Source organism: Arachis ipaensis, chromosome B03, assembly GCF_000816755.2.
Source record: "Arachis ipaensis cultivar K30076 chromosome B03, Araip1.1, whole genome shotgun sequence".
Lineage (NCBI taxonomy): Eukaryota > Viridiplantae > Streptophyta > Magnoliopsida > Fabales > Fabaceae > Arachis > Arachis ipaensis.
Window position 1 is genome coordinate 110582753 of NC_029787.2, and position 14274 is coordinate 110597026.

General features: G+C 38.4%; 1 protein-coding gene across 1 annotated transcript; it reads left to right on the forward strand.

Moving 5' to 3' along the window:
• On the forward strand, nt 843-3863 carry LOC107630897 (serine/threonine-protein kinase SRK2A). The gene is made up of 9 exons (XM_016334179.2): nt 843-1307; nt 1835-1909; nt 2007-2108; nt 2202-2255; nt 2348-2440; nt 2546-2638; nt 2921-3025; nt 3111-3209; nt 3357-3863. Exons 1-9 carry the CDS (start codon nt 1188-1190, stop codon nt 3672-3674), a joined length of 1059 nt encoding a protein of 352 aa, XP_016189665.1. The 5' UTR covers nt 843-1187; the 3' UTR covers nt 3675-3863.

The following is a 14274-nucleotide window of genomic DNA, read 5'->3' on the forward strand; positions in this document are numbered from 1 at the left end:
AAATTAAAAAAAATTCTTATAGGAGTGTTAATAATAAAGGAAAAAATTAAATATAATTAAGAGAGAATATCATTATTAATTTGAGAGTAAAACTATTATTTCCATAATTTAAACCCTTATACAAGTGAAGTGAAAAATTTTATTTAAAAAAATTCATTCAGCCCACTTTTTCATTGTGTTAATACTTATAGTCTTGTACTATTGAGGGCCACCAAAAATCAATCCCTTGAACTTTTGGATCTAGAACTCTAATATTATATCATGATATCTCTCATTCCAAAAGTTTTAGTTGATGAAAAAAGGTAACATTAATGGTTATATCTCTAATATTGAATCGAACAACCCTAAACTTCCATTGTATACATTGTACAAATATTTCATTGGTTTCCTATACTTTCTCATATTATTATTACATCTATTTTGTTTTTGCTTTGAAAAGAAAATGAATTCCAATTTTAATCATTTGTTTGAAAAGAGATTACTTTGAAAATCTGCAATTAAGATTGAGAATGAAGAGAAAGGTGTTCCCCTACAGCGACGGCGTTGTTAGAGATCCAATGCCATTCAAATCAATGGGACAGGGATACTAACTAACTATTTTTCAGTTCCTACACAGTGCCCGCAAGGTGATTGTAAAAATGCATTAGAGAAAAAAACATACACACACAAGAACCAAGAAGATTTAAACCCGTTCCTCATCATCTTATTCTTAATGCTCTTAATGTAATGTCATTGATTAAATTTGATTGGGTCTTCCCCATCCCCTTGCCATATGATATGATGTGATGTGAATATGAATATTATTGCCATAAAAAATTTTCATTTTTATAATGTCTTCTCTCTCACAGTCCCACGTGCACTCTCCCCTTCCTCACTCCTCTCCCACTCTACAATCAATTCATAATTAAATCTTCACTCTCCCTCTCTCTCTCTTTCTCTCTCTCTCTCTCTCTTTGTTGCTATTTATTATTATTATATGATATCCTTGTATTATATACATATAGACGAAGAGCGAGCCAGTTTTTCAGTGAAAGCAAGCTCCTTTACATTCCCCTTTTGATCAGAGTATAAAGTTGTGCTGTGGTTCATAAAAGGGACTTGCATGACCCATTTGAGTTGCCGAATTTGAACACCACTTCCTTCCATAGCAAAAGCTAGTTGTGTCTCTGTGTCAAGTTCAGGAGATCATGGAAAAGTACGAGGCCGTGAAGGATTTGGGAGCTGGGAATTTTGGGGTGGCTAGGCTCATGAGAAACAAGGAGACCAAGGAGCTCGTTGCCATGAAATACATAGAGCGTGGCCACAAGGTTTCTTTTTTTCCTTTTTCCCTTTTCGGTTATTATTTTTTTATATATAAAAAAATTCTTCTGTTAGTGAGTGGAGGTCTTCAGATTTATCATTTTTCTCGTTTTGCATTTAGGATATTGAGTGGAGGTCTTGTCATGTAACTCATAATTGACTTAAGATGATTAAGTGAGGTGGAAGTTTGATTTGTGGAAAAATTAAAATCAGAAAGGTGTTAACATATTCTCTTCCACAATTTTGTTGCATGTGGCTTTTTGAAAAAAGAAGAAATATAAGAGGGGATCAAAATGTCAATTATAAACTCTAGCTTTTACCGGTGAAGCAGTTCCTTACATCCTTCTCCGAGATATTTGTTTGTGACTATAACTGAAAACTCAAAGATCATCACATGATAGAGTTATAAAAGGAGAAGAAAAGGGTCCCATATTCCTTCTCTGATGTTTTTCTGTGTCTGCTTTTATAAATGTGATTTAAGGGCTGTTATTTTGACATCTTTGATCCTAGTGTTTTATTTTATCTATAATTCCAGATTGATGAGAATGTGGCAAGAGAGATTATCAATCACAGATCCCTTCGGCATCCCAACATAATTCGCTTCAAGGAGGCAAGGAATTTGCTTTGTTTGACTGCTGGATCACTTTATGTTGAGTACTCTCTAATTAATTATGTGCTTCTATTTCAATGGGATTTTAATGTTTCAGGTAGTTTTGACCCCCACTCATTTAGCAATAGTGATGGAGTATGCAGCCGGAGGAGAGCTCTTTGAGAGAATATGCAACGCTGGAAGGTTTAGTGAAGATGAGGTTGTTAACATTTCCGTACTATGAGGATTTTCCCTTCAGTGCCATTATTGTTGTAACGCATCTCATTTTCTTTTCACTCCTTTGATTCTTCAGGCTAGATATTTCTTTCAGCAACTGATTTCCGGTGTCCATTACTGTCATGCCATGGTAATAATCATGCCCAAGTCTTTATAAAATTATGGGACTTTCGGTATTCATATTTACACAGAGAGAACTTGAGCTTTTACTGTCTTCTGCAGCAAATATGCCACAGGGATTTGAAGCTAGAAAATACTCTTTTAGATGGAAGCCCTGCACCTCGCCTGAAAATTTGTGACTTTGGTTATTCCAAGGTACTAGAACTAGTACCATTGAGTTTAGTGATTCTTATAATGTTAGCTTAGCATTATAGCTCTAAGTTGTTCTTTTTTTATATATATACATATTTTGTGGTGTAGTCATCATTGCTTCATTCAAGACCCAAATCAACTGTTGGAACTCCAGCTTATATCGCACCAGAGGTTCTTTCTAGGAGGGAGTATGATGGGAAGGTAATACACGTGATCTACATAGAACTGGTTCTGTATAGATCCTTTCATCTCATTGATTTATATGTTCATTCTTTACGATTGAGAATAAATTACCCCTTAACATGCTGCATATCAGGATCATAGCTTTTTGGAGCTTTTTGCCTCTGAACATGATTCAAGGAAGAAGATTTTTAGTCTTTTACATATACGTCTAATTATCTGGTGCTCAAAGGATTTGTTCACCTGTGAACCATTATATACTAATGGTTTTGTTAATGATCTTCTCTTCTAAATTTGGAATAGTTGGCTGATGTCTGGTCATGTGGAGTGACTCTTTATGTCATGCTAGTTGGAGCATATCCCTTTGAGGATCAGGATGACCCTAGGAATTTTAGGAAAACAATTCAGGTAAGGGTTCTATTACTGATTTTCACATTGTTTCTGATGTTTTTATACCATTCTGCTAATCTGCATTGGCTGCCATCTTCTGCAGCGTATAATGGCTGTTCAGTACAAAATCCCGGATTATGTTCACATCTCTCAAGATTGCAGACACCTTCTTTCACGCATATTTGTCGCTAACCCATTGAGGGTATGTTGCCAATGTTTAAGTAACAGTTTGTATTTTTCCTATTATTTCAATTTAAGCAGACTATATAATATATATCATGTCACAAAATATACTGATGTTGGTTATATCAAGCTAACTGCAAGGCCATGTTGCTTTTGTTGTTTGCAGAGAATTTCTCTCAAGGAAATCAAGAGCCACCCATGGTTTTTAAAGAACTTACCAAGGGAGCTAACTGAATCAGCTCAAGCTGCCTACTACCAAAGAGGCAACCCAAGCTTTTCCGTTCAAAGCATAGATGAGATCATGAAAATCGTGGGAGAGGCAAGGGACCCTCCTCCGGTATCTAGGCCTGTCAAAGGTTTTGGGTGGGAAGGCGAAGAAGAAGAGGAAGTGGAAGAAGAGGTGGAGGAAGAGGAAGAGGAAGAAGATGAGTATGACAAGAGGGTCAAGGAGGTTCATGCAAGTGGAGAATTTCACATCAGTTAAGCTGTCTAATAATTCTTGTGTACTTGTTACAAGTATTATTATTATTATGTGGTAGAATTCACTTATTTGTGTGTACTATAATTTGTAACAACTTCTAAAATGACACTATTCATGTAATGTAGTACTATATCACCCATGTTATGTATGAGAAATGGATTAGTGTACCTGGCTCCTTATATTCTGAATTCCAACCATGGTTCTATCATGGCTACACCTTACTGCTTATGCTGTCCATGAGTTTTGACGCTTTTCGAAGAAGGCTGATAAGATCTAGCAGAAATTAGGGGATTTTATTCATAAACTAGGGATTGTAAATCACAATTCCTTATTAAAGTACACTGTTGGATCTAACCAACTCTGGAGAGAGTTCTCTCTCCTGAACTAACATCTTACCAACTTTGGAGAGAGTTCTCTCTCCTGAACTAACAGCAAAACAGTTTTTTTCTAACTAACTAGCCCTTAGTATTTATTGGCAGCAATTAATCCTAGACCATTGCTCCTAACTTGCTAAACTAGCTTAAAAGAGCTAACCAGCAGCCAATCAGCGACAATTATGAATTAATAATGAAAATTCAGCTTATCTACTCCTTACCTGTCTGCCTATAAACCAATCCAAACATGTTCCTATCATTATTCCCCCTCGACAACCACCTTGAGGTTTGTTTTCAAGGGGGAGCTTAGGAAAAGAGTGTCGTAGCGTGGTAGCCTCCTCCCAGCTATCATTGCATGATTGAAGACCTTGCCAACAAACCAAGTACTCTAAAGAGCCATCCCCCACTGACCTAGATGCCAAAATACCCTGGGGTTGCACCATTAATTCGCCATCCACTGCCATCGATGTGGTAAAACCTGCGGTTGCTGTGACGCCGTGACAGCTTTTTTCAACTTGCTTATGTGGAAGACCAATGGAGCTTGCACCTGTCTGGCAGCGCCAATCGATATGTCACTAGGCCCACCCTCTCAAGCACTTTGAAAGTCCCATAAAAGCCAGGGCTTAGTTTCTCATTCATTCTCGGAGCCAAGAAACACATTTGGTAAGGTTGTAGCTTGAGGTGCACCTAGTCTCCTATCCCGATTTCCACTTCCCTTCGCTTCTTATCTGCCGTTTGCTTTATTCTCTACTGAGCTTGCACCAAATGATGCTTTAACTCAGCTAGAACCGCATCCCTGGTCACTGTCAGTGCAACCACTTCCTCAACCTGCGATGAGTATATCTCTCCTTGGAACAAAATTGGGGGAGACACCCTATAAACGGCCTGAAATGGGGTAGTGCAGCAGTCCCGCTGGCTTAAGTGCGGCGTACTTGCTTTGTCGGCAAATGGAGCAAGCGGCCACATAATCCTTCACCCATCGCTGCATCCCCTTCTAGTAGACCGCAAGCGCCAACCTCTTGTATGTCTGAAAGTATCCCGAATGGCCCCCCATCCCGTTGTCATGATTCTCAGCCAATAAGGAGGGTATGTAAGCTGAATTTGCTGGTAACACTACTCTTCCTTTGATAGAACAGCCTCCCTTTCCTTAAAGAGTAACCAGGAAAATCCTCAGACCCCTACTGCAAGGCAACTACCATTTTCTGCAAATCCGGATCTTCTTTTATCTCAGCTTCTATACTGTCCCAAAGATTTACGTGCGCTACCGAGACAGTCTTGGCTATCATTTTCCGCGAGAAAGCATCCGTTGCCTTATTTTCCAACCTTGACAATACTTGATGTTGAAGTCCAAGCCCAACAACTTTGTTGTCCACTTGAGGTGGGCCAGATCCATCAATCGCTGCTTGGTGAGAAACTTCAAACTCCGCTGGTCCGTAAACACGGTGAAATGACTTCCTAATAAGTAATGCTACCATTTTTGGACAGCAAGCACCACCACTATCAATTCCCTCTTGTAAGCTGATTTTTGACGTGCTCTTGGCGACAATGCTTGACTTAGAAATGCAATCGGGTGCCTTTATTGAGACAACACAACCCTCATTTCGCTTGAGGCATCAGTCTCTATGACAAACTCCTGCGTAAACTCTGGGATAGTCAATGTGGCAAGGGCTGCCATGGGGATTTTAGTTGTTCAAAGGCTGCCATGGCTCTAGCATTCCATTCAAAAGCATTCTTTCTTGTTAAATCTGTCAATGGTTTGGCAATGGTGCCATACCCTTGCACAAACCGCTGATAGAACCCGGTGAGGCCCAAAAAAACCTCGTAAGGTGCATACATCCTTAGGGACTGGCCAAGCAAGCATGGCTGCTATTTTGCTAGGGTCTGCAGCCACTCCTTCAGCCGAGACTATGTGGCCTAAATACTCCATTGTATCCACCGCAAAACTAAATTTTTTGGCATTTAACACAAGCTAATTGGTGGTGAGGATGCAAAATACTTGCTGAAAGTGATCGGCATGACTCTCGACGTCCCGACTATATATAGATTAATATGTCATCAAAGAAGACTAACACGAACTTCTAAAGTAGCGGCTTAAGGATGTCATTCATCAATGCTTGAAATGAACTCGGAGCGTTGATTAAGCCAAAGGGCATTACCAAGAATTCATAGTGTCCCTCATGCCTCTGGAAGGCAGTTTTGTGAATGTCTTCATCGTGCATCCTAATTTGATAATACTCGGACTTCATATCAAGATTGGAAAAAATTGCCGCTCCTGCCAACTCGTCCAAACGCTCATCATCAATGACTGGAATTGGAAATTTGTCCAGTATGGTGATCCCATTTAGAGTGCCGTAGTCCACATAAAACCTCCAACCTCCATCTTTCTTCTTGACCAGCAAGATGGGACTAGCGTACGGACTTATACTAGGCCGAGTGATTCTCGAAGCCAGTTGTAACACCCTACCACACAGAGTCTTATGCTTAAGTCATAAAACAGAGGTGGCGAGGTATTACGACCTCTAAAAATAAGATTTAATATATATAGTAGTGTGAAATATGTTTATAACTAGGAGCCTTTGAAGAAAAAAGGGGGTAAATCAAAACCGTTAAATCGAAAAGCGCAACACTTCGATCGATAACGTAAACGAAACAGATAAAGGATAAGCTAACGCGAGAAGATATACAAGAGAATGCCAAAAATACAGATATCAAGACTCAAGACTCGGTTTGCGAAGATAACCAGTCCGAGCATAGAAGTATACATACATATATAAAGTAGAAGAACCCAAAAGAACCCAAAAGACAAGTTACAGAACCTGTTTCTCCAAAATAACCTCTAAAACAGAAGTCTCCAGCATGCCTCAGCGAGGAGCCTCACGTCCTGCATCTGAAAACCACAAAATCCGCATGGGTGAGAACCGAAAGTTCTTAGCATGGTAACAATGTCCAAATATCTAACATGTAATGTCCTGGAAAAGCCGAAGGCAATCCTAGAACTCCCAATTCATAATCAAAGCATATAAACATACTAAACCATGAGAAATGAAAATAGGCGACTGACTAAGGATCTTCAGTCTAACTAAATATCCCATTTCCAAATCCTTTGAACCTTCTAACCGCCACCAGTAATTTGATATGCGAACACAGTTATATCAAATAAAATGATGCACAAGTAGGAAGCAGATACGACAGTTAGACAATTAGCAAGTAAATATGCAGTCAATTAGGCATTCCAAACAAATAACATATAATGCATATGATGTATGCCTATCCTAGTGGCTGATGAGTCTCATCTGTCGATTATAAAGTCAACCCGACAAGTCCTGGTAGCTAACCATTGGACTGTCCCTCTGTCGGACATCCCCAACTCGAGTTATCCACAACATAATCATAATTCACATCTAACACCCTCACTGGTGTATATTCACAGGGGCGAGCTCATCCGGAACTTTCACAGTGTCCGGCCACACTTACCACATAGGATCAGCAGAGTATCGAGTCTCCACCTGGAGCACGTGGTGGCTAGCCACTGCTTTTATCCAAGGAAACTCGTATCTCAGATAGGTAGAGTGCAACAATCACAATATCAATAACTCAGCATATATGCATTTATTCTCAGCCATAAATCAACATTCATCCCAGCCATCCGGCTTAAATTCATAATTGATAATCAGCCATAAACCATCATCACACACAGCAATTCGGCTCATATCATACACATCATTCTACCATCCTCCTCAACAACTCATAACATCATCGCTAGTCATAACTCCTCATTATATCCCCTTTCTTCATCCACAAGTTATCCTCTTCCCTAGCCTCTTCTCCATCACTAGGCATTTTATATTGATTAAGACTTAAAGGATGAAAATGGGGGTTTATAAGCTTGAAACAGGGCCCCGGAAGGTTATGAGCTTGTTGGGAAGGTGAAAGACTAGAAAACAAGGTTTTTATAAGAAAGAAGGGTCGTGTGCGTGCGCCCCAGAAGAATTTTCAAGATGTGTGTGTACGCACAGGTATAAAATTTTTCAATTCTATTCGCTCGCACTAGGCGTGCGAACGCCCTCAACAGAAATGCTTCCCAACGTGTGCGTGCGCACAAGGCTGTGCATGCGCACAGCTCGCAAGACTTCGTTGGTTGTGTGCGCGCACAAGGCGTGCCAACGCTCCCACCAGCAGCCATATCCCTATGTGTGCGTACGCACAAGGCTGTGCGTGCGCACAGGTTCAAAAATCCACAGGGTGTGCGTGCGCATACAAACCAGAAGTCACAAATTCTGCAGAATTCACAGAATTCAGATTTTCAGACCCAACTTTCAATGATCATATCTCCTTCCACAAAATTCAGATTTTCACCAAATTTAAACCATTGTAAAGCTTGTGAAATTATCTTTCATTTGGTATAAAAAGCATTAAATTCCAAAAACAATAGCTTAAGATATGATTTGTTGAAGTTCATCAAAAATTCATTTTTACCAAAGTTCATAAACTTCCAATTTCCAAAACATACACTTCCAAATTCATTCAAAACCAACCAAAACTCAACCATTCAACATCAAGCATTTCCAACCTCTCATTCAATCCTCAACCCACCAATTCTTCCATTTTTAACAAAATTTTAATTCAATAATTTCAAGTCATAATCAACATTCCATATTTCAATTTCCAAACAAATATTCAATTTCACCAACCACTATATATATATATATATATATGCGAAAAAAAAAGAGAGAGAAAGAAAGAAAAAGCAAGCGGAAAAAGCCAAAATCCCTTTAAACCAAAAGGTAAGGGTAAAATAAAAAAGGTATCCAAGGCTTTGAGCATCAGTGGATAGGAGGGCCCACAGGAATAAAATCCTGGCCTAAGCGGCTAAACCAAGCTGTCCCTAACCATGTGCTTGTGTATATATATATATATATATCCATATCACATGATAAATCATGCTCACCAACAAGAGCCTCAACCTTACCAACAAGTAAGCATATCAAGCCACATCACTTACAACATTACATGCTTTACCAACAATTAGCACCACTCATAATCATTCAACCATTATTCATATATTCAACTCAATCCAAATCATCCAAAAACTACATCAACATTTCAAAATTCTATCCTAGGGCCACTAGCCTATGTTTTCACAACCACATTACATTTTAGATACAGGAAACCGAAACCATACCTTGACCGATTCCCGTTTAACCCGGAACACTTCCAAATTCAACCTTCAAGGTCCCAAAACTTCACCAACAGATTTTTCAAGCTTATTGCCCCACTCCAAAACTTTCCAAAACCATCAATCAAGCTCCAATGTACACACATACATTGCCTAATACACATATTATACACTTACACATCCAAATCAATGACTAAATCACAAAATTCCACGTGTTTAGCTTAGGGTTGAGAATCTTACCTTACCCAATGATCAAAGAGGTAAGATTAAGCCTTCCTCTCAAGCTAATTGGATCCTATAACATCAAAAACTCAAAATCTCAACACCTTTTACCCAAAATTTTTGAAATTAAAGGCTGAAAATTCGAAGAAAAAAATTGTGGCTTACCTTAAGAACAAAATTGTGGGTTTTGTAGAGCTCGACGCCGCGGTCACGTGGGCACAAACGGTGCGTCAATCGGAACTCCGAATCAAAAGTTATGATCAATTGAAGATTGGAGTGAATTTGGAAAAAGGGTTTCTTGCTTTCCCCTTCCCTTTCAGCGTGTTTTTGTTTCATATGGGAAAGGAAGGGCTGTGCCCTTTACTTAATTGGCTATTGGGTTGGGCCAAGGGCCTAATATTGGGCCGATTTTTTTAAAATTGGTGTCAAAATTCTCGTTTTAATTTCTCTATCATATTAAACCATAAAATTCGCATTGCTAATTTTCTAGAATTAATTTTAATTTATGAGTTAATTAGTCATTAATTAACCGAGTTTTACACCAGCATCTTCACAACCATTTCTTCAATTACCGCCTTTTGGTGATGTGGAAAACAGTAAGGCCTAATATTAGGGATAGCAGCCCCTTCCTTTAAGGGAATAGCATGATCATGTGAACGATGTGATGGTAGCCTCGGTAGTGGATGAAAGACTACCTCATGATTGTCCAACAATGTTTGTATTAACTGTGGAACACTTGCAACTGAAGCCGAGTGTAAATTCAGTCCACCGTAACACAATTTCAGGTCGCCTTTCAAAGTTAAAGCCTCCCCAACTTTGAGTATCTCGATCCAAGAATTTGTAAAACTTGCTCTAATGACTCCCAACTTGTCTAACCATGCTAGCCCCAAAACAAACTATGCCTCATCGATGGAAAAAAGGTAGAAATTCTCTGTTACAGACAACCCTTAGAAGCTTAATATGACTCCCCTTGCATTTGCCCTGTCCCCTTGAATTTCGACAGTCAACCACCCTCACTCGGAACTTAGGTGTAGTATCTATGGCTAGCCCCAATTCTGCTGCAATTTCCGGTGCTACGAAGTTATCTGAGGTCCCACAATCAACCATCACTCTCACTCGATGCCCGTTCACCTCAGCCCATGCCTTGAACGACTTATGGTGGCGATAGGAGCATGAAATTTTGAGCTCCAGCTGCTTTATTGTGTCCAGAACAACCTCATGCTCTAACCATTCCCCTTTCTCAGCCTCTGGTTCCATGATCAGTAGCTTGAACTCTTTGTTCTTTCATACATGCTCCGCTGAGTATGGTTCATCATAGATGAAACATTTCCCCTAGCGCGCTTCACCCTATACTCCTCGTTGCTAAGATGTTTCAATCCTCGCCGTCGCAAGGAATTTGTCATCGACTCCATGCCCATATTCGCTACAGAATTAGATGCTATAGCAGGGTGCACAACTTTGGTAGTGGGTGAATTGGCAACAACGAAGTTGGAAGCCGGTGGTTTATTGTGTCCTGATACTCCTTGCAAGGTAGTGTTGTGATTTTCTACCTTTTGTGCTAGTTCCATCAACTCATCCACTGACTATTATAGAAATAGTTTATATTCTTCACCCACTTCCAGTTTCAGCCCGTTCAAGAAGAGGTCCATTAGCAATTCCGGTGTGTGGAGAGACCTCCCACCACCTGAACCACGTGAATGTCCTTCCTTCCATCACAAAGGTGGCGAACGTAAGCCATTCCTCCTCTGGCACTGCGCGTAGCAAGAAAAATTGCTCCACGCATTCAATCCAAACCACCACGTCATGACTGTGGAAGATCAAAAATTCCAGCTTCCGCCATTACTCCGGCGCGCCACGATTTCCCACCAACCAGCCTGGTGCGATCCCAGTGAACCACGCTTGTTCCAATTAGGCGCACGATTTTCGAACGATCCATTCTGGAATCGAAATGCTAAAGTGTCTCTTGCATCGATTGACACATCTCCTCCATGCGCGACTCGATTGTGTCAAATCGTGTCTCCTTTTTTCTTGATCTCGATTGCATCATTCAGCACCAAGATCCTCAAGCTCAAATACCAGTTGATAGGATCTAGCAGAAATTAGGAGATTTTATTCATGAACTAGGAATTGTAAATCACAATCTCTTACTTCACTATTGGATCTAACCAATTCTGGAGAGAGTTTTCTCTCCTGAACTAACGGCAAAACATATTTTTCTAACTAACTAGAACTAACTAGCCCCTAATATTTATTGGCAGTAGGTAAGCCTAGATTATTGCTTATAACATGCTAAACTAGCTTAGAAGAGCTAACCAACAGCCAACCAACAACAATTATAAATTAAGTAGTGAAAATTTAACTTATCTACTCCTTATTTCTCTTCCTATAAATTAATTTAAATATGTTCTTATCAAAGACATACGTAGATGATAATAATTGCTGGCGTTGAAAGTTAGACCGTTTCATTAGTTAATAATCGAATGATTACTTACAAAATTATAACATTACGTGGAATAAAACACATTTTTATCATTACTGTAAAATTTTCCCTTTTAATTTTGGAGAAGGCGGCCTATTATGCAATAAAATACATACAGGCTCACTCGAAATCAACGATGTTTCTTACTACAAAACCAAGATAAATAGACATGTGAATTTCACAATCACATGTAAAATAGAACATTATAGTTGCGGAAACAAATAATCTCATCATCATCATCATTTGTGTAGAGTGAGTGATGATCCTTCCATAGGAGTAAAAGTGTGAAACTTGTAATTTGAGATTGGAATGGAATTGACTAATGCATTTTCATTATAGAAAGTTTGATGCAAATTTTATCTCTGGGGGTATTCTTAGACTTAGTTTGGTAAAGTTTTTATTTTTTAAAAGTAGTTTATAAAAGTTAACTTTTAAAAGATGGCTTTTTAAAAGTTGTAACATTTATTTTTGATTTAAAAAATCAAAAATAGCTTTTAATAAATACAAACAATATTGGTAAAATAACTTTTAAAATTTAAAAATATTATAATAGACATAAATGTAAGTATTAAATTTGAAAATTAGTTAACATATGAGATTATATTAAACTTTTAAATTTTGAAAAGTACATGCCAACTTTGAAAAGTTCTATCTTAGATGCTTTCAAAAATATCCTAATCTTTTAAAAGCTACAAGCACAAATATATAATGAGTAAATGTCCTTTCCGGTCCCTAACAATTTGCCCGATGGACTTTCCACCCCCTAAGAAATCTAAATACCCAAATCGATCCATATCTATTATGATTTCAGTACGTTCCAGTCCCTGCAACCGGATCCGAGCAGGTCACTGGCTGATGTGTCAGTAACTTATCCACGTGGGTTTCTCTCCTTCATAATTGGGACAAATCGCCCCCTGTATCTTTGTTGAAACGTTGCGTTTCATTATGAGCGTTATCTCCTGGGTGTTCATAGTTATTTAGGGTTTTTTCTTTATTCTTCGTTGTCTTCATTGTGTGTAGAGTGAAGATAAAGGGTTTTCTTCTGAAGAACAATATGGCTATGAAAGTCAGAGACTCTTCTTCACGAACCGTGGAGGAAAGCAATGAAGCTGGGGAGAATTTGTGCTGGAGTCCGACTCTGGGTTCCACTGGGAGTATAGGAGAAAAGGCAAACCAAGGCAAGAAAAGATTTGTAGCACCCAGATGTCATTGTGGCACATATGCAATATTGTTTCAATCTAGCACTGTAGAAAATTCGAACAGACTTTTTTTTGGTTGCTCTTATTTTAAGGTAATCATTTTTCAATTTTAGTTTTGTTTCAAAATTCCTTGCCATTACCATGGAGTGTTATTTGTTACAGACCGCAGCTCTACATTGTAAATACTTTGCTTGGCTTGATGAATATGTTGAGTCATATTCACATAAAGCTTATGTCAATCAAAATGGTGTGGTTGAAAGTTTGAAGACGATGGAAGAAAGATTGGAGGCACTGGAAGTAATGATGGCAAAGCAGAAAATTGAAAAAACATTTGGAGACAACACTAAATGCAGAACATTAACCACTTTTTTAGTTGGAATTGCAGTTACACTTATAATTTCATCAATTTGTAGTGGGTTAATTGAGAAAAATGTGAATTTGATTTAGTGTGCAAAGTTATGTAAATAGAAGACAACTACTTAATGTATTTTTGTTGAAATTCATAGCTTGTATGAAGACAACAACTGATGTTATGATTATTTACTCTAATACAGTGATACTTAATTTATTTTATTTCATGTAGTTATTAGAATTTAAAATAGTGTATTGAGATATTATCATATTGTATTATTATGAGTTTGTGAAACACATGTCTATGAAGATAACAATGTAAATAAATATTCAAATCTGTGAGAAATTTGGAATTGCACTCCAATTCCTGAGAGTTTCATAATAGTTGAAACCAACATATAAAGTGATTAAGTGATTCACAAACCAAAGCATGAGTATTTTACAAAAAGTTCACTCCAAAATATGACCTGCTCCAGAAGTTTCACTCAGAAGACCATGTGTGTTTTTTCAACTTGATACTAAAACAAAAACCAAAAAAATTGACTGTATCTCTAAATCAACATTGAGTATTATGTAGACTTCAAATCAGAACCTAATCATAACATCAACACTATAACCAAAATAACTAAGATAGAGTCTCCCCCTAAACCAAAGTTCTACATTTCCTAAACAACATAATATCCATATAGCAAGTTCTTTCACTGTTTTTTTGGTGGAGGCTTCATTCCTGGAGTTGGAATGAACTTGAATAGCCTTGATGAGGTCCCAGTGCTAGCTGCTGCCAAAGTTTCATTGGAGATTG

Coding starts and splice junctions, on each gene's coding strand:
- LOC107630897 (XM_016334179.2), top strand. CDS start 1,188: ATGGAAAAGTACGAGGCCGTGAAGGATTTGGGAGCTGGGAATTTTGGG. Junction 1,308..1,834: donor ACATAGAGCGTGGCCACAAG/GTTTCTTTTTTT, acceptor CTATAATTCCAG/ATTGATGAGAATGTGGCAAG. Junction 2,441..2,545: donor GTGACTTTGGTTATTCCAAG/GTACTAGAACTA, acceptor TTTGTGGTGTAG/TCATCATTGCTTCATTCAAG.